The sequence below is a fragment of the Emydura macquarii genome, unplaced genomic scaffold (assembly GCF_026122565.2).
Source record: "Emydura macquarii macquarii isolate MOO-44397 ecotype Brisbane River unplaced genomic scaffold, CSIRO-AGI_Emac_v2 contig_1253, whole genome shotgun sequence".
Classification (NCBI taxonomy): Eukaryota; Metazoa; Chordata; order Testudines; family Chelidae; genus Emydura; species Emydura macquarii.
This window is the reverse complement of record NW_027131390.1, coordinates 72,410,982-72,430,479: the sequence shown is the minus strand read 5'-3', so window position 1 is coordinate 72,430,479 and position 19,498 is coordinate 72,410,982. Positions and strand designations below refer to the sequence as shown.

At 41.3% G+C, this 19,498-nt stretch overlaps 1 protein-coding gene and 1 long non-coding RNA gene across 8 annotated transcripts in view; both read right to left on the bottom strand.

Moving 5' to 3' along the window:
* The window catches only part of LNPK (lunapark, ER junction formation factor), a 67,046-nt gene extending 60,339 nt beyond the window's left edge, over positions 1–6,707 (bottom strand). For 3 of the 7 annotated variants that reach the window (XM_067549199.1, XM_067549204.1, XM_067549206.1), the window contains exons 1-3: positions 6,117–6,205; positions 2,282–2,371; positions 332–376 (exon numbers count right to left, since the gene is read on the bottom strand). In XM_067549199.1, the coding sequence (XP_067405300.1) occupies positions 332–376; positions 2,282–2,308 (72 nt within the window). In that variant the 5' untranslated portion in view covers positions 2,309–2,371; positions 6,117–6,205. Of the gene's footprint in view, positions 1–331; positions 377–2,281; positions 2,372–4,192; positions 4,508–6,116; positions 6,206–6,605 lie in introns of those variants that run through there. The other 4 variants (XM_067549203.1, XM_067549205.1, XM_067549201.1 and 1 more) reach the window with 3 other exon arrangements.
* Positions 6,708–15,330: 8,623 nt separating this feature from the next.
* The window catches only part of LOC137154159 (uncharacterized), a 40,468-nt gene continuing 36,300 nt past the window's right edge, over positions 15,331–19,498 (bottom strand). The window contains exon 3 of the long non-coding RNA XR_010920115.1: positions 15,331–15,498. This is a non-coding gene — a long non-coding RNA (uncharacterized lncRNA). The remainder of the gene's footprint in view (positions 15,499–19,498) is intronic.

Below are 19,498 nucleotides of genomic sequence, written 5' to 3'. Positions count from 1 at the left end.
GCATATATTGACATGTGGTGTTGACAATCTGTGTTTTAATGGGTTATAAAGCTTTAACTTTCTGAAACTGTCTACTGACTTCAAATAATTATTGTCCGGTCCCCCACCTATAATTCCTGCAACTATAAATACTTAAAAACAAAACAAACACTGATATCTGTCAAAATTCTAAAAAAAAAATTAAATTGAGTTCTGCCAACTCTAATTAAAATGTATATATTCCCCATCCCATATTTGCTAAAAGCATGGCAATTTTTAAAAACTGCCCAGATGTTAGATATCTATTTCTAACGTAAACAAAACCAGAACAGTGCAGAGGCAAAATACATACCTTATCAATTTTCTCCAACACTTCTACAGTTGAAGGCTTTGCCTGCTTACAGGGGAGGGAAAAGAGGTGTCATTGAACATTATAGTGATCCCCAAGATATTCTGTTTATGACGTACTGCCAGCAGTACTCATACATCATAATGGATTAAGATATTTTCATTCAAAACCAAAAAATGAAGTATATTTTACTTTGCAGCAACTTTTAATTGACTAGTTAAACTCTTTCCAAGCACATTTCCGGCTGACATTAGCTGCTCATAAAGGCTCCTCCCCTAAGCCAGAAACTAACAAGAATGTACACTCTGCCAGCAAATCTTGAACTCTTAGAAGTAACTGCTGTGCAGGAGAGCTGCCCTTCATTGTGCTCTGAGACTCATCTTTCCCCTTCGCACTTCCAGTGCCAGTGGTTTGGTGTACACACACACACACACACAATGACAATAAGGGAGAGGTAGATAAGACTGTTAGGAAGATTAAGCAAGAGGGTGCATGTGAAAGGGAGAACACCTGCGGAGGATCTGAGGCAATTATGAATGTAGGCTATGGAATAAATGAGGACAGGAAGGAAGGAAAGGAAATATATTAATGAAGAGACGAATGAAATGAGGGAGATGTGAATAGGAGAGACCAATCTCATAGGTTTTAAACTTGAGACATCATTCATTCCAAGCAAAAAAGTCATGTGAACATTGCTGCCTGTGTTTATTTGTTTTAAATAAAAATTACTAGCAAATTCGCATAGAATATTTTTCACTTCCAGTAGGATTCCTTTCAGAAATAGAGGCTAGAGGCTATTTTCCAAGACATTTCACAGAGTTTTGAGAAATGAAGAAACATCTCAACCTGTTCATTATATTTTTGGTTCCCCCTCAAATTTAAGTAGATGTGTCAGCCAGATGGCACAATATGAGCAGGAAAGTTATATTTTACCTTTAAGGATCTGGTAAAACTTGCATTATACAAATTTGACAGATTAAATCTTTAGAGGACTAGATTCATGCAGCAATTTTTGGTTAATAACTCAGGACATTCATTAGACAAGCAATACATTTGAGAAAATACAGTGAATTCAGGTTAGTTTTGAATAGTTTTCAGTTTATGAGAGTTTTGTAAAAAAAGATTTCACACTTAGATATGCCACACACACAAAAAAAAAAGAACCAAGAAGGACCTAGACTATGGAACTTACTCCTGCAATAGACAAGAATGACCCCATTTCACCGTCATATCTTGACCTAGATTTGCCATAAGGTCCTCACACAACATAACAACAAACATATAAACTAAAGATGCTAATTTTCCTGTAGACTGAGTAAGAAGCAAGACATGACTATTTTTAAATATTTGGTAGGCACTCTAATACTAGTACATACATATAAGTGTCTAAACAGAAAAAGGATGATATTCTCCTTGATTTATCCACCAGTGCCTACGTTAAAAGGCTCAGGAACAGCAGCCAATTTTACAACCTTTATGTACTACAACATCTATCCTGATCCAGTACTAGGTGAAGGAACCCCTGAGGTGGCAGCCATCAACTTCACCACATGCCAACACTTACCAATCCAAAGCAACAGCCAAAAGATGAACAAAGCAAGCAGTAAAAGATAAATAGGGCCACGAAAACAGCTTGTGTGAAAGGAGCCTGAAAGTTAGAAAGGACATGCTCCTTGGTGAATTCTGAATCCAGGCCCATTCAGTTATGCAGTTTTCCATTTGGGCAGTATGACCAGCGTTTATTTGGTTATTGGTTTTCGATCAGCACACAGATGAGAATTACTAGAAATTTCAGATTCAGAAGAGTTTTTTGACTTAAGGTATCATGAACAAATACAGAATTCTATTCTAAAAACATATAAAATGATTTAGAAAAGAATATGTCAGACTACATGTATTTTAGCCTTCTGGACTAACTGTAAAAATATTTATATTATAACAAGATTTACTTACCCTCCATCGGGAAACGAATCCACCCATTTTTTTATTTGTGGAAATCAGTTATTTTGGTTGCTTATAACAATCTTCTGATGGAATTCATAACTAGAAATAAAGCATTTATGCTTAAAAATATGCCAAAAGTACATTTTAAGATGTTTAAGGTGATATTTCACAATTGCATTCCAGTATCTAAATTAAATAACACTGCATACAGGTGTCTATCATCTCCAAATTCACTACACTATCCTGCACTCCAACCACCAGTTTTAGAACTTCCTTGTATTATTAAGTCATTATATTAAATAGTCTACCAAGATGGTGAGCAAGCTTATGTTTTGCTTTAGAGATATCTATCTACAAAGAAACCTTCAAATAAGTGAAATGCAAAGTAATTAAAAGTAAGAGACCCAAGCCCTTGTCTTCATTTAGTCATCACACAAATTATTTAGTAAATGAGAAAACTAAGTGCCTGACTTCTAATAAGCCATCAATTAATTTCAACTGCAGATTATTTAAAATTTAGACCTCACTGAATTTGACAATTTAGATTTGTTTAAAATTTAACGTGAATTGAATGCTCTTGTGCAGCATCAGCTTGACCTCTCTTTATGCCCAGAAGATATACAATCTAGCTAGCAGCAGTGCAATGGCCGTTTAATACTTCTAAAGGTGCAGTGATAGGTCTGTCTCCAGGTCCAGTTGTCTGCCAAGACTGACAAGGACGGCAATCTGTGCAAATTGTAATGTAGTTTTATTATGTGGATGCATCACTGAAAAATGGAATGACCACCAAATTACTTCAGAGACCAATGAACGGCAATCAGAAACCAACAACTTTCAGCTACTTGCTTGCTGAGATGGATTCAGCTTGAACCTACAGATGAAAAAATATATAGTCTATTACCATTTTAGTCCCTCAATTTAGAATTTTTACCTATAAATAAGTGGGGAGGAAATTAAGCTACAAATGGCTATTTGTAATATCCTCAACCAAAAACAAAGAGTCATACCAAGTCTTTTGAACTCTGGAGATTGAAGTAGTACTGTTTCTAAAGGCTCTTCTTATACTACACAGTTAGGTCGACATAAGGCAGCTTATGTCGACCTAATTACATCAGTGCCTACACTACAGCCTTCCTCCAGTCGATATAAATGCCCTACTACATCAACATAACTCCACCTCCACAAGAAGCTTAAACCTTATGTTGGTGTAGTTAGGGTGATGCAGTGTCTGTGTAGACACTGAGTCCCTTACATTGGCTGTTGGCTGTCTTGACATGCAAGGAGAGTGGGGCAGCCAGACCACAGCCCCTTCGCAGCCAGCTCCCCACTGGGAGATGGGCAGCCTTGTCAATATCACTGCTCACAGAGCAGCTAGACCCCGCTCCCTAGGGGTAAGAAGTCCCAAGCAGCTTCCCCCCACTCCTAGCGAGGAACAGGGAGCAAGGTAGGGGGCAGCAGCCCACCAGGAGCCTCCACACTGCCCCTCTTAGACTGGTGAAAGCAGTACGAGGACGCACACCACCGACCCGAGGGTAGTGGAGACATGCAGTGGCTGTAAATTGACCTAGGTCAACTTACATTTCTAGTGTAGACATACACTAAGAGAAACATTTCTTAATTTTAGCAGAGTTATTAAATTACCAAATTCGCCAAATAAAAGACACAGAAACTCCATCTAAATCCAGATTTCTTCTAAAGAAGTTGAAGAGGTTGTCAGAACAAGGTAACGACACAGTACACACAGCACTCACTAGAGCCAATATTGCTGCAGTGTAAGTTAGCACTTATCACTTAGCATTATCACTTTGCCTCCCCATTTTATTTCTGTAGCTCTTTCTCAAACAGCCACAGGACAGATTTAATCCATCTACCCCATAAATATAATACCCAAGGTTCTTGCTCACTCTACTTCACACATACCATTAACACCCTAGTATCCATCACAAAATTTCTCCTTCCATTGACTGCTTCCTTATCATGCTCTGACCAATAATAGCATATCACAGCTTATTTTCTCCTCTCTGTCTCCACTTGTCCAGCATGAATACAGCTCCTCTTTTCACTCTGAGCGAGTCACTGCTGTGACAGAACCTACTTCCATAAACATCATCACATATTACTTGAAATGCAACTAAGTTACCATCTGCAGTTTAGGCTATCCCAATACTGCAAAGCAATAAATGATAAGCTTTGGACACTTAAATTAAGACAGAAGTCACATGGGAACATTTTATTGTCAATTCCTAAATTGAAAGATAAAATATATTGAGAGTATCCCTTTAACCAGAGAAACTAGCTTTTGTACACTGCTTTATACAAATCAAGAAAAATCTATGCAAACTGAATGGTTGAGAAAATTAAAGGGCTGAATGAAGCAGAAAGGAAGGTTTCAGGTTCAGCTTTTTTTTTTTTTTTTTTTTTTTTGGGGGGGGGGATAAGGGAAGTTAACCAGTCAATTACTGAGCAGGCAGTTACACCCACATAAAACAACTATAGGAAAAATTAATAGCAAAAAGCAGAGGAATACTTGCATACTTAATCTGATGTTCTGCTAAACTTGTATCAAGAGTTGTGCACTTACGCAGACTGCTTTCTTTTTGTAAGATTGAACTATGAGCATTTTGTCTTATTTTAGAGCTCAAGCAAAACCCTAACCTTAAAGTAAAGGATGATAAAAGTGTCAAAGCCCTCCCCAAAAGCCCTCCAAGAAAAGATGGTGTCAAAAATGAATCACAGAAAGTTATTTATTTTCAGCCTCAAGTTTCTTCACACTGTAATAGTAAATAGGTGTTTGCAAAATGAAGGCTATCTTAAAAGAGTCAAGTTTAGACTCTTTAATTTTGCAACCTGAAACATTTATGCACAATATTCTCAAGATTTAAAGTCACCTCCATTCAGATCATATAGAAAAGGATTAAGGACTACTGAGTGTTTACAAAACTGTGTGTGAGAGATTCTAATAGAGAACAAAATGATTTTTTTCCTTCAATAGTATACATATACATTTTTGTTTGCATTTTTCAACAGAAAACCATTTTCACCCATAATTCATTGCCAACGCAACACTGCAACTTAAAAAAAAAAAAAAAAGTGGAAACCCTATTTTCAAAGTCTGATGCATCTGATGATGAATTAAGGAGTGATTTGGTTACGCTTTTATTTTTAACCCTCGTTTAGTTTTCTACAGCTGCCAATGAAAACAGCCTAGCCAGGAGACATCAACATTGCAGTGAGGCTACCTGTACTCAGATAGCTGTGCTGAACGCTAATTTAAGCGACTCGCAGCTCCCTTTTGTCTGCAAATCACTTAAAAACATGCTCCCAAAACACTGTGGCACCTGCTCCACACTTTACTGAAGTAGGAACAAGGCCATGGAGGCTTTGCCGGAGCCACCCCCAACGGCACAATGCATGTGTGCGGGTGCATGGAGAACAACAGGCTGTGTCAAGCCTGAAGCGCTCTCTCTGTCCTGTCCCCGGCCCGCCCGGCCCGCCGTGCACTGGGAGCGGCATTAGCAACCGGGATCACTAGTTCCCCTGAACACGAGACCCGCCCCCATTCCCTTGCCCAGCCAGCCCGATGGCCGCCCAGGAAGACGGGCCGCCTGTCAAGCCGGCTGCGAGGGAAGCTCCAGCTGCTGAGCTGTGCCGAGCTGCGCCCGCCCGGGGCAGAGCGGCCGGGAACGAGGACCGGGCCAAGCAGGGCACGCATCCAGCACAGCACAGCACAGCACAGCACCGCACCCGGGGACACCGCCCCCTCAGCGCCCAGCGCCCAGCGCCCGCTCCCCGCTGCGGAGCCCCGGGATGCACTCGGTACCAGAGCCGCGCTCCCCCCAGCTACCTGCCGCGGGCCTGCCCCACGCATCCTGCTGTGTGTCGCCTCTCTCGGGCGCCGCTGCCGCAGGCCACTCGCCTGCTCTCCCATCAAACCCCGCGCGCCCCGACCAGCCAATCGCCGCTCCCCTCGCCCGGGCCCTGCATCACGTGAGGGGGGAGCGCCGCTGGGAGGGGCACTGGAGCAGCTGTTGTGCAACGGCCGTCGGCCCGGCAGTCTCGCGCCTCTACGGGGCCAGGGCAGCGATGGAGAAGGGGGATGGGCGAGCGGAGGAGATGGGCGGCTGGAGAGAAGCGAGACGAGACGGCAGCTGTCAGCGAGCCAGGGGCTCCCGCGCTCTGCGGCGCAGCCTGCCTGGTCCCGGAAGGGAGCCGGGGAAGCGGGGCGAGATGAGATGTTTCTCGTTCATTCCCGTCCTTCTGGGCGTTAGCGCCTGTCGAGGGAGATTGCAGGGGTGCTTCCTAGTTAAGGAAAAGCGGGATCAAAGCGTCGCACCTCTGCGTGCCGCGGTTCACGCGTGCTCGCGTTTGCAGATCTTTGCCTGGACTAAATGAAAGGCCCGTTGTTCGCTGGGTTGTTGTGGCGGCGCTTAAATCCGACTTCCCCCGTCCTGCCCTGCCCTGCCCTGCCCTGCCCGTATTATAAAGTAGCTGTAAAGTGCTCCACGCCTGCATGTCACGAACAGATACGTCTGAGGTCAGAGAACACGTCTAAAGAAGGAGAGACAGGATAATTCAGGAGAGGGATATTGAGTGGATTGTGGCTAAGAATGAAGAAGGAGAAATAGCTGGCTGAGATCATGCACAGGGAGAAAAGGTTTGTGGGGAGCAAGGACATGGAGAAAGTTCTAGGCATGGGGCGGATGAAAGATATAGGAACATACATATATTATATATAATACTCTCTATATAATGTCCCTGTATCTTTCATCTTCATATAAATATGCTGAGACAGAAAAAAGATCAGTTAAGAGATGATGACTCAGCAGGACAAGGGGAAGAAAAGGAGACGTGAGCAGTGATGTCAATAAGGACATTTTTATGTACAGCCTTTTAGGGGAGAATGAAGCCTGAATTTGATATGGAGGGGGAGGTTCATGGGAGGAGAGGGAGATGACTTCAGAAGCAGACTAGACCAGGGTGGACTGAGATGCAGTGAGGCTAGAAAGGAGAAGCTCACTGTAATCAATGTGAAAGATGACAAGCACACGTGAGAGGAAGTTGGGGGTCAGAGGCAGTAAACTAACATTAACTAGTCACCCCAAAACTTTGAAGATGTAAATTATATTAGTTCAAGTATTGTTAAGGAGGTGCTAATATACCTCTGGAATGAATTGTTGCTCTGTCTCTCACTGGTAGCTATTCCTGAAAACCATGCAGAAGCTTAGACTAATGCAATATGTATATGCACTAATTGTTGGCAAATATAGTAGATGCTTTTCAGAGGTGTCCACTTTCTTGTGGTTGTAATTCTAATAATTGATTTTGAGCCAGAAAGCTCTATGTCCTTTAGTATCTACTTACCCAGGAAGCCACCTCTCTCCCACACAGCTGCTGAAAGATTTGAGATACTTTTGGTAATAGTCCCTAGCTCTAGATGTCCAGGGACTAGAGGCAGGGTGTTCTTGAGGTTGGGACCTAGACTCTGGGATTTGCTTTTTCACAGCTATGTCAGTCTCTATGGCAGGGATTTCAGTCTCTTCCCACTCACCCCACTCCTGATTCATTGGAAACGTCAGCAGCCAATGAAAGAATGAAAAGGTAATATGGGCTGTGATTACTCCTGCGACAAGGATACTAAACAGGATGACTTTTTGGAGAGGGACTTTTATTTTTCAAGCCTCCTGGGCATATACACTCTGACAAATACAATGCAGTTATGGTTAGATACCAATTCCAGCTTTGGGAGCTGATGATACTTCTCTTTGATCACTTTCCAGAGGAACAGAAAATGACATCAAAGGAGGAGGAGGCTAAAATATGTGTGTACCCAGTTTTCTTACAAGCCACTTACGATGCTTCAGAAATACTGGGCAGTGGGGTCAACTATTTCAGTTGTTGTTCTTGCCTCAAGTCATCAGGCTTTTCATCTGATGCTCAGGCTCATGAGGAGAATTTCCAGTTCACAGGAGCAGGATTTTTTCAGAGTCAAGATGCTGGAGAAAAAGGATAGTTTCTGAGGCTCAGCATTTTCAGAGGAAGAAGTCCTTCACATTACCTGCTTTCAAGTACCAGGGCTTTATCCTACTTGTACTGGTTTCCATCTGTAGTACCTAAAACAGCAACCTTGTTATCAGGGCAATGGGAAGCACATCAAAATAGATCTTTGATTTTTTTGCCCAAAAATCCAGAGCCTGTTTTAACATCCACTTCCACCCTTCCTCTTTTCTTTGTGAATGGTTTGATCCTGGAGGATGGTGGATGTTTCCTTGAGGCATAGAGTAGAATTACTATGGATCTCTAGATCATTCAGTTTGGCTATGCAATCCAATTCCATTCAGTGCTGCCTTCCAACCAATCTATCTTTTTTCTGAGAAAATGGTTGTAGAGGACTCTTAAGATTCTACCTGAGGTTGATGGGATTCATGGATTCCAAGACCAGGAGGGACCATTGTGATCATCTAGTCTGGCCTCCTGTATAACACAGGCCATAAAACTTCCCCAGAATAATTCATTTTGAATTAGAGCATTTTTTTTTTTTAATCCAAACTTGTTTTAAAAATTCCAATGATGAAGAATCCTCCATGACCTTTGGTAAATTGTTCCAATGGTTAGTTACCCTCACTGTTAAATATTCATGCCCCAGTTTCAGTCTGAATTTGTTTAGCTTCAACTTCCAGTCATTTGATCTTGTTATACTGGTGTCTACTAGACTGAAGAGCCCTCAGTCAAATATTTGTTTCCCAGGTAGGTACTTATAGACTGTGATCAAGTCACTCCGTACCCTTATTGTTAAGCTAAGTACATTGAGCTCCTTGACGCTTATAGGGCATGTTTTCTAATCCTTTAATCCATACATCATAAACTTGACACCTCAGTCTTCTTTAAAATGGATACCACTACAACACTGATTAGTGGCAACTCTGTTCTACATGTAGAGGATACGGGAACATTTCTGAGCATTCCTCCAAAAATCTCCACAACCTTCTGTTTTTGGAAACTTGGTGTGCTGATATTAGATTTCTTTTTTCTATATTCCCATTATTGTGGTCATGTCATATACATTTAAGATGGTCTTAAAAATCTCTTCTACAGCTCTGTGGTCCAAATGCTTATGTCTTACATTAATAGATAAGGAGGTGCTTGCTCTTTGCTATTCAGATATGTGGGTCACTGAGAATATTCCATTGCCCTACATCTAGTTGTCAAAAAAAAATGCTCTAACAGATATTATCAGTCATAGATTGTAGGGACAACAGAGAGATGTCTCTAAAATAGACTGTTGTGGATCAGCTTGTCAGAAGAGTAAGGGAGTTCATCCATTGACCTTTTTGCAACAAGCAGGAAAAGAGTCCTCAGTTTTACCCCAGAGCAGAAATGGCTAGATACTCATTTATGCATTTACTGTTGAACAGGAGTTATAGTTTCACACTGATCCCCATTGTGATTAGCAAAATACAACAAAACAGACTAACTCATATTAATTGCTCCATGAAGAATTACCTTTCTCCGTATTTCACCTCCATATTATCTGTATTGGACTATTTAGCTGAGATTTTAAATGTGATTAATAATTCAGAAAGATAATATGGAAGTAGGAGAACCAGTCCCACTATGGGATCTCAACTCAGTATTGACAAGGTTAAAAGACTCACCTTTTGAGCGCTTCAGTGCACTCTATATGCCCCTTATTAAAAACAGCATTTTTACATCTGAAAGAAGAGTGAGAGAATTGCAGACTTTGAAGACTGATCTTCTCTTCGCTATACAGTAGAGCCTCAGAGTTACAAACTGATCAGTCAACCACACACCTCATTTGGAACTGGAAGTATGCAATTAGCCAGCAACAGAGACCAAACAAAACAAAACAAATGCAGTACAGTACTGTGTTAAACGTGAACTACTAAAAAAAAAGAGAAAGCAACATTTTCCTTCTGCATAGTAAAGTTTCAAAGTTGTATTAAGTCAGTGTTCAGTTGTAAACTTTTGTAAGAACAACCATAACATTTTGTTCAAAGCTACAAACAACCTCCATTCCTGAGGTGTTGTAACTTGGAGGTTCTACTGTATTCCACAGAGACAAAGTTGTCCTGCATCCTTATTTTTTGTTTAAACCAAAAAAGGTGTCTGAATTCTACCTGAACCAGATCACTAATCTCTTAATATTCTTACCAAACTGCTTTCTTAGTGGAGGGAAGCTAGACTACATATTCTAGATATCAAAAGTGCTTTTAGCTTTATTTGGTTAGTGCTAAGACATCAAGGAAGTCTCCTAAGCTTGTTACAGCTTTTGGGGACCAGTGGTAATGAAATGTCATTTATATTCAGCATTTAAATGGATAAACCTGTGTATTGAGCCATGTTCTGTTAGCTAGAATGACCTTGCCTGAGGATATTAGGACTCTGTCTACTACAGCTAAGACAGCTTCATCTTTTTGAATATCCCTCCTCCATAATATTTCTATCTTAGAAATCTACCAGGCTGATGCTTGGAGTTCTGTTCATACTCTTACACAGTTCTGCTTTCTTGCCTTGTCATGTAGATCTGATGTTCACACTCAAAGTAGTTTTGTTATCTGTGGTTATTAGAACTTCTTTGCCCACTGCCACCTCCACCCTGTTTCCGTTCAGAAGTTTCACCAATAGCTGATCTCCAACAAGTGGGCATATGCAAAGGCACCTCAAAAAAGGAAGCTGACTAGTTCTTTGAAAGTGTTGCCTCTGCATATTCATACTATCTGCCCTCCTTTCTCTCTTCCTTATAGCTATAGTCTCAGTTTTCTTTGGTTTAATAGAAAGAATTGAGGAGTTGAAGCTGTACAATCATTTAATAACCTTGGCTTCAAACATTAGGTGTCACAAAGGGATGATTTCATGGCACCAATGGACAGCGCTTTGCTGAGGGTCCCTGAAGCTGTAATCCAGAAATGGGCTGAGATATTGGACTTTAAGGTCGTCATGCTTTCATGTATATAAAGAGCACTCTAGGTCATTTGTAGAGGTTTTTAGGTCTCCATCTGAAACCTGAGCAGATAAGTTAATGGTAACAGTACAAGGTGGTGCAGTCTAATATAGGTATATATTTCAGTTTTGGAATGGCTCAAAAATAGAATCTCATGAGCCAACTGGAGGAGTTCAAGCCTTTTAGGTCAAGGAACAAGGAGCTGGATGTTTGTCTTGCTGATCTGTTTATTTGGCCAACACAATATAAGAACTCAGTCTGGAGATGACAATAGGTAAATGGGGATGCTGGGTCTGATTCTCTGCCAGTTATTTTAAACAGACATTTGCCTTTGCTCCTGCCACTGGGGAACACTTCCCTTCAGCCTCAAAAGGTGTTCAGAGCTAATCTTATTGCTCATACCCACACATGGGTTTCAGAGTAGTACAGTACCAACTGACTACAGTTATGGCCCATAAGTAGGACATGCCACAGCTCAAAATAAAACTAGTGAAACAATCAACAAAAAACTGTTGACCAAAGGTGAATATGGGCTGGGGTCAGTCCCAGCAATAAAAACAATTTGGGCTATATATACGGCTTCCTTTTTCCTCAGTGAGACCCGATCACTTCCTTCAGAGTGGTCTAACATTCCATTGACTAAGCATTCCCTTCCCAAAGGAGGCCCCTCATCTCAGCAGCTTGCAATAATCTCCACATCTGCTGACCAAACTTCTTCTAGGAATTTATGTTCTCCTCCTCTCTACATTACTAACTACAGCTGAAGTGCGCTCCTTCCATACCTGACATTTCAGGCAGGGGGTTGTGGTGATGGAGCTGATACAAGTTTCTGTGCCCAACATAGGTCATTAACCTCTTTTTGCCTTAGTCCACTATGTAGTTTGTACACCACATCTGAGATATAAATGTAAACACAAAGTGAATGTAGTATGTTTAGAGGTTCTTTGGAATTTCTGCAGCCAAAACTGGTTTCCACTTCCAGCAGCAATACATATGTAGAATTAAGATGGGGGGACAAGCAACCATGGCACTGAAAACCATTCCTATGTCAAATAATAGCAACCATCAATTCATTGATGACCTTGCATAAAATGTTCAGGACCAATTGATAGAACAAATTAAGAAGAGTCAATATTTTGTACTGCAGCTTGATAAATCCACAGGCAGAGCCAGCTTGACTCAGCTTTTGTGTTATCTGAGGCTTGTAGAAGCAGATACAATAATTGAAGAACTTTTATTTTGCAAAGAAATCCCAACACAAAGAATCAATGAAATATTCAGAGTCCTGGATACCTTTATAGTGGATTAAGGTCTTCACTGGGCAATGGGGGGTGGGATAGTAACTCAGAACACACCCCATCTAACATCCCATAGCAGGCTATTGGGCATATTTACCACTAGTAGTCAAAGATCAGTTAATTGCCAAATTAGGCTGTCCCATCATACCCTCCCCTCCATAAATTTATTAAACTATCTTGAAGCCAGCTAGATTTTTTGCCCCCACTGCTCCCCTTGGAAGTCTGCTAATTCATAGTATACAGCATCCTCTTTAGTGTACAATCATTCTTGATTTGTCTTTCTGTGAGATTACATCTTAAACAGAAATAAAGCAATGTCCATATTACCAATGAAGCTAATACATCTGAATACAGAATCATAATCTGAATCCAATCAGAGTAAAATATTCATTAATCTGATTTAAAACTGCCCCCTACAGAGTACAGAGTATTTAAATGTTTTATATCTAAATAAATTCCTCATTGAATATAGCTTCTTATCAGTGGGGGATTGTTTGGATTTGTACTTACCTAATGCTATGTAACCACCCTAATGCTAGTGTGTATTTACATGTTTATACAATTTACATCAAATAATACCTAGCACTTATAACACTCTCCATGTGCACAGTACAGGACAAATAATTTACGTTTTAAAAGAAGTTTAAAAAAAAAAAAACATTTTGAAATAAACTTTTAAAATTACCTGTTGCCTTTTTTGGAAGATTTTTTTCCCCCAGTAACAAGAGTTGAACTGTGTTCTTCCCCTCCATTAAGGAGCATTTCACCATGGCTTCATTCAGAAAGCACATATACATTAGCAATGTATGTATTCAAACAGCATAATTTGTTGTCTAAATAAATATATGATCCCGTATGTCCTTAAGAAAATGTCATTTGGTTAAGAGACGCTTAGTATTGTTAATTGGGATGTTTACTTGTTGCTTTTAATTTGGTTGGCAAAAAATGTAGAGCAACCTCTTAAAATAGAGCCTTTTAGATTTTTCTTTCTCCAGCTAGGGAAGGCCATATCGATTCGAACTCATTCAGAAGCGGAGTAAGTTTTGATGAAGAATAGAACTTGGACAAACTGATGAAACACTAATCAATGAAAGAGCAATTTGACACTTACATGCTACTGTATGCTGCATTGCTTGGACCAGAACTGGAGTATTGGGTTTTATTCACCCTTGTGCCAATGGGTGTCATGATGGCCACTGCCATTCATCAGCAGGGTTTTCACAAGGGGAGGGCAGCCTGCAATTCCCAACATTTTATGTGGCACTAGTCATACGTCTGTACCTCAGTTAGTACTTTACATTTTTGAAGCTACATTGGAACAGTGGCAGCAAAACAAAGGAACTGGTACCGTGTGTGCCTTTTGCTGCAATAGCCTCATCTGGGTATAGGTTCCCCTGTTAAGAGAAGCCAGCATAAACCAGATCTGTTCACTTTAAAGTATATGCTCATCAGGGCAGGAACCATGTTTCCTTCAGGATTTTATACAGCCTGGGCACACTGTTGACCCTTAACAAATGATAAATAGCATGACATTAGCTGTGGGACTGGACATCTCCAGGGGACCCAGTCCTGCTCCTATTGCATCCAAAGGGAGTTTTGCCACAGATTTCACTTAGAGTCTATAATGGTTTTAGAACCTGTCACCTCTAGGTAAGTAGTTAAATCCCACCCACGGTTCTCTACAAGCAGCAAAGGATGACAACTCCACCACCCCATTCATTTTCTCACCTCATATTCCCTGCCTTGAAAGCTTCTCACTGTTTTTATTCAATCTAATTCTGTGCAATACAGGGGCTTGGTCTAGATGATCCAATGGTTCCTTTGAACCTTACCCATCTATGAAGTGTATTGTTCCTCTTCCAAAGGAAAGCAGCATTATATTATTTTTAGAAAGGGTATCTTATATAGTAGAAACCAAAGCAGGCTTCCACTCTGCTAGAAGATGAAATGTAAGAACTTGCAGTATAAAATTGTTTGACGTAGTGAACAATCTGGAAATCCTTAATAAAAATGTAGCTATTTAAAAGGAAAATCAATCCTAAAATAAACAAATGTATCTGCTTAGGATGGTTGGCAACAGTCATGCCACAGCAACAAAAGAGTTCCTGCCCCAAGGAACGAAGGAACTTGAGCTTAGGGACTAGGGCTAAGAAGCAATCTTGAGTCTTTTCAGGGAGGCTCGAATGGGACTGGCAGACATAGCCCTGCAGCAGGACTGGGATCCCACAGATCCTGCAGAACCCACTGCCAAAATAACAGGAGCAGGTAAAATGTACTTTGTTACAGGCAGGATTGGGTGGGCAAAAAAAAAAAAAACGACCGTGGTAATTTGCAGGAAAACACTTTAAAAATTTTAATACTTAAGTTTAAGCCAAGGTAGAAAGATTTGATGTCTATTAGAACAGGAGTTAAAGTATTTTTTTAGATGGTTTAAGGAAGATTCATTTTATCCTTTTAGTGGTAAAAATTGTGTCTGAATTCTATTTATGTATATATTATATAAAACAACCATTTATTTATTTATTTTTAGGAAGAGATAATTTGTCTCTCTTGCAGGATCTAAGGTTTTTGCAGGTGGGAGCGGATAAAAATGCAAGAAACAATTCAGGAGTGGATGGGAGAGGGTATTTTGAGGCGGGAAGGGAGAGGGATTAAAAAAGAGTCCCACATGTGGCTCTACTGGCAGAGCTCCCTTGCTCAGGGGGAACTGGAGAGCTAAGAGAGAGCTGGACTTCACACTTGGAACAAGGGTAAACTGGAAGCCTTGAGAAAAGAAGGGTTGAGCTGAGAAGGGTCAAAGAAGCTATTTAGTTTATTTATTAAGTTTAGTTTTCATATTTTAGACCCCAAGAGGGGGACTATTATTTTAAAACTCCTGGTGTATGTCTGAGTGAATTGGAGAAAAAAGAAGAACTGAAGCAGAGTCACTGCAAGGCTATGCTATGAGGTGGTGTCCACCAACACCGCACCTGCAACAACAATAAAGAATGATAAATGATCAAAAGATACATTTTTTCATACATAAGAGTGTGTTCTCATTTTGATGTTCTAATCCAGTTACAATCATTGACATATGTATATGACCTACCTGATATTTTATTTGGAATCTCTGATAAGCAGAATAAATACATTTGAAGATTTAGCCTGCTTGATACTTGAGTTGGGTTTTTTTCTTATTTTGATACACAGTATATTTCAGTGCTAAGTAGATGTCACTTTTTGATAAATTATTTAAGTGAGGAAGGAATACTGAAAAGTTTTTAGGATTCAACATCCATTCAGGCCATCTTCTTTTCAGACAAGGTTGTTTACAGACTCTCAGTAGTGCCCTATGATCATCATAGCTAGGCCCAACTTTCCCATTCTTTAAATATTGTTTGCCGATTAAAACTTTTCTGTTTGATTTTGGATGCTAGTCCTATGTCCAAAAATTAAATATTTAAAAGCTTTAAAAGAAAGAGACCTGAAGTATTGTAAATTACTGATTTATCACCTACAATACAAACATTTCAGTACTTGAGTCTCCACCATATTTAAAGAAAGAAAGAATTACAAATCTCATTCAAAATGGAACACTATAGACTCCCTGATGAAATGGATAGGAATGTGGTAGAAGTTGGTTTTGTTTTTTGTGGCACAGTGGACCGCTAAAATTGTTTGAGGTATTTTAGAGATGTAATAACTCACAATTGGAGAAGAGTTCAACATTAAAAAATAAACTTGTTAATTCAGTTACCAACTTGGGGAATTTAACATCTAGAATTCTAAATCAAATCTAGAATCTCACAGTGGAAGAAATGTGACCATTGGTTGACTAGAATGACTAGGATAAAAAATGTTATAATCAGGTCTCCTGAAAGAGAAAGGTGGCTTTGTCTGTGTTGCAGGTAATGAGACAGATTACGCTTAGGTGATATAGTAACACGGTGGGGAAACCTTTTGGCCTGAGGGCCACGTCTGGGTATAGAAATTGTATGGCAGGCCATTAATGCTCGAGGAGCAGCTCCAGTCAGAGCACCACTGGGCCCATGTGGTGGGAGAAGGGCAGCGGGAAGGGGCGAGACCAGAAGGGGGAAGCGGCTGCTGCGCTCCAGCCAGGGTGCTGCTGGGCCCACGTGGTGGGAGAGGGGAAGAGGTGGGGCCAGGAGGGGAAGCAGCCACTGTGCTCTGGCCAGGGCGCTTCTGGACGCACATGGTGGGAGAGGGGAATGGCCGCCGCAGTGCCACACAGCTTGTTCTGCAACCTTTCCGCGGACCACCTGAATGGAGCTTGGGGACCACTGGTTGAGCTGGAGAGCCTGATGAAAAGCTCAGATGGGCCGTATGCAGCCCGCAAGCCATAGTTTACTCACCCCTGTACTAAGACATATATACACATACACACACTTCAGTGTGTAGATGGCTTTAACTATGAGTTAAATTAGCTAACGGTTATGATGTCACAAACAGAAGTAAAGTATAGTTATGGTTATGGCTTAACAAAGAAGTCTTTGGTGAGCTTAAACACAAAAAAGAAGCTTACAAGAAGTGAAAGCTTGTTCAGATGACTAGGGAGGATTATAAAAATACTACTCGAACATGCAGGAATGAGATCAGGAAGGCCAAAGCGCAATTGGAGTTGCAGCTAGCAAGGGACGTGAAGGGGAACAAGAAGGGTTTCTACAGGTATGTTACCAACAAGAGGAAGATTAGGGAAAGTGTGGGCCCCTTACAGAATGGGGGAAGCAACCTAGCGACAGAGGATGTGGAGAAAGCTGAGGTACTCAATGCCTTTTTTGCCTCTGTCTTCACAGACAATGTCAGCTCCCAGACTACTGCATTGGGCAGCACAGAATGGGGAGGAGGTGAACATCCTTCATTGCTGAAGGAACAGGTTCAGGACTATTTAGAAAGATTGGACATACACAAGTCCATGGGGCCAGATGCAATGCATCTGAGGGTGCTAAGGGAGTTGGCTGATGTGATTTCAGAGCCACTGGCTATTATCTTTGAAAGCTCGTGGCAATTGGGGGAGGTCCCTGATGACTGGAAAAAGGCAAATATAGTGCCCATCTTCAAGAAAGGGAAAAAAGATGATCCAGGAAACTACAGACCTCACCTTAATCCCTGGAAAAATCATGGAGCAGGTCCTCAAGGAATCCATTTTAATGCACTTGGAACAGAGGAAGGTGATCAGGAACAGTCAACATGGATTCACCAAGGAAAAGTCATGCCTGACCAACCTGTTTGCCTTCTGTGAAGAGGTGACTGGCTCTGTGGATGTGGGGAAAGCAGTGGATGTGATATACCTTGACTTTACCAAATCTTTTGATACAGTCTCCCACAGTATTCTTATCAGCAAGTTAAAGTAGTATGAGTTGGATGAATGGACTATAAAATGGATAGAGAGCTGGCTAGATCATCAGGCTCAATGGGTAGTGATCAATGGCTCCATGTCTAGCTGGCAGCTGGTAACAAGCGGAGTGCCTCAGGGATTGGTCCTGGGGCCAGTTTTGTTCAACATCTTCATTAATGATCTGGAGGGGTAGACTGCACCCTCAGCAAGTTTGCAGATGACACTAAGGTAGGGGGAATGATAAATACCCTGGTAGGTAGGAATAGGATACAGAGTGACCTAGACAAATTGGAGGATTGGGCCAACAGAAATCTGATGAGGTTCAACAGGGACAAGTTCCTGCACTTAGGACAGAAGAATCCCATGCACAGCTACAGACCGGGGACCGACGGGCTAGGCAGCAGTTCTGCAGAAAAGGACCTGGGGGTTACAGTGGATAAGAAGCTGGATATGAGTCAACAGTGTGCCCTGGTTGCCAAGAAGCCTAATAGCATATTAGGCTGCATTAGTAGGATCATTGCCAGCAGATTGAGGGAAGTGATTATTCCCCTCTATTCAGCATTGGTGAAGTCGCATTTGGAGTATTGTGTCCAGTTTTGGGCCTCCCACTACAAAAAGGGATGCGGACAAATTGGAAAGAGTCCAGTGGAGGGCAAAAAAAAATGATTAGGGGACTGGAGTACAAGACTTATGAGGAGAGGCTGAGGGAACTAGATTTGTTTAGTCTGCAAAAGAAAAGAATGAGGGGGGATTTGATAGCAGCCTTTAACTACCTGAAATGGGGTTCCAGGGAGGATGGAGCTAGGCTGTTCTCAATGGTAGTAGATGACAGAACAAGGAGCAATGGTCTCAAGTTGTAGTGGGGGAGGTCTAGATTGGATATTAGGAAAAAGTTTTTCACTAGGAGGGTGGTGAAGCACTGGAATGGGTTACCTAGGGAGGTGGTGGAATCTCCATCTTTAGAGGTTTTTAAGCTGCGGCTTGACAAAGCCCTGGCTGTGGTGATTTAGCTGAGATTAGTCCTGCTTTGAGCAGGGGGTTGGACTAGATGACCTCCTGAGATCCCTACCAACTCTAATCTTCTATGAGTCTATTATTCTAAATGACTATATAAATGACAGCTCAAAGTTTCATTTTTAAAATTTTCTGTCAATAAATACCACTCATTACCCTTTTATCCCATAATCACTGCAATTCACTTAAACATCTATACAATTTATTTACAACAAAAGCCTTTTCTTTGGGGATTAAAGAACATTTCACAGTGTAAGCACTTTGAGGAAATGGCTTGGGTAAAGTTCAATGCAGCAGTTTCTAACATGCAATAGACTTTACGGTTACAACACATTTATGAGTCCAGTGACTTCTTCCTAGACCTTGATGTGCTGCTGCTGGTGTGGCATTCCCCCAGAATGGGTTTGGACTCTATGTGACAGAATCCATTCTTCACCTTCAATTCTGACCTTCCTGTCAGGCCACGGCCCCCTCTCGGTCTGGCACTTAATGCCCTTTCAACAGACTTTGGGAAAGGCACCTGTCTCTGACTCTCTCCCCAGAGCAGCACACACTCCACTTATATCATTCTGATGCTTCTGTGGCTTCAGCTGCTGCTCTCACTCTGAGCTACTGCTTCG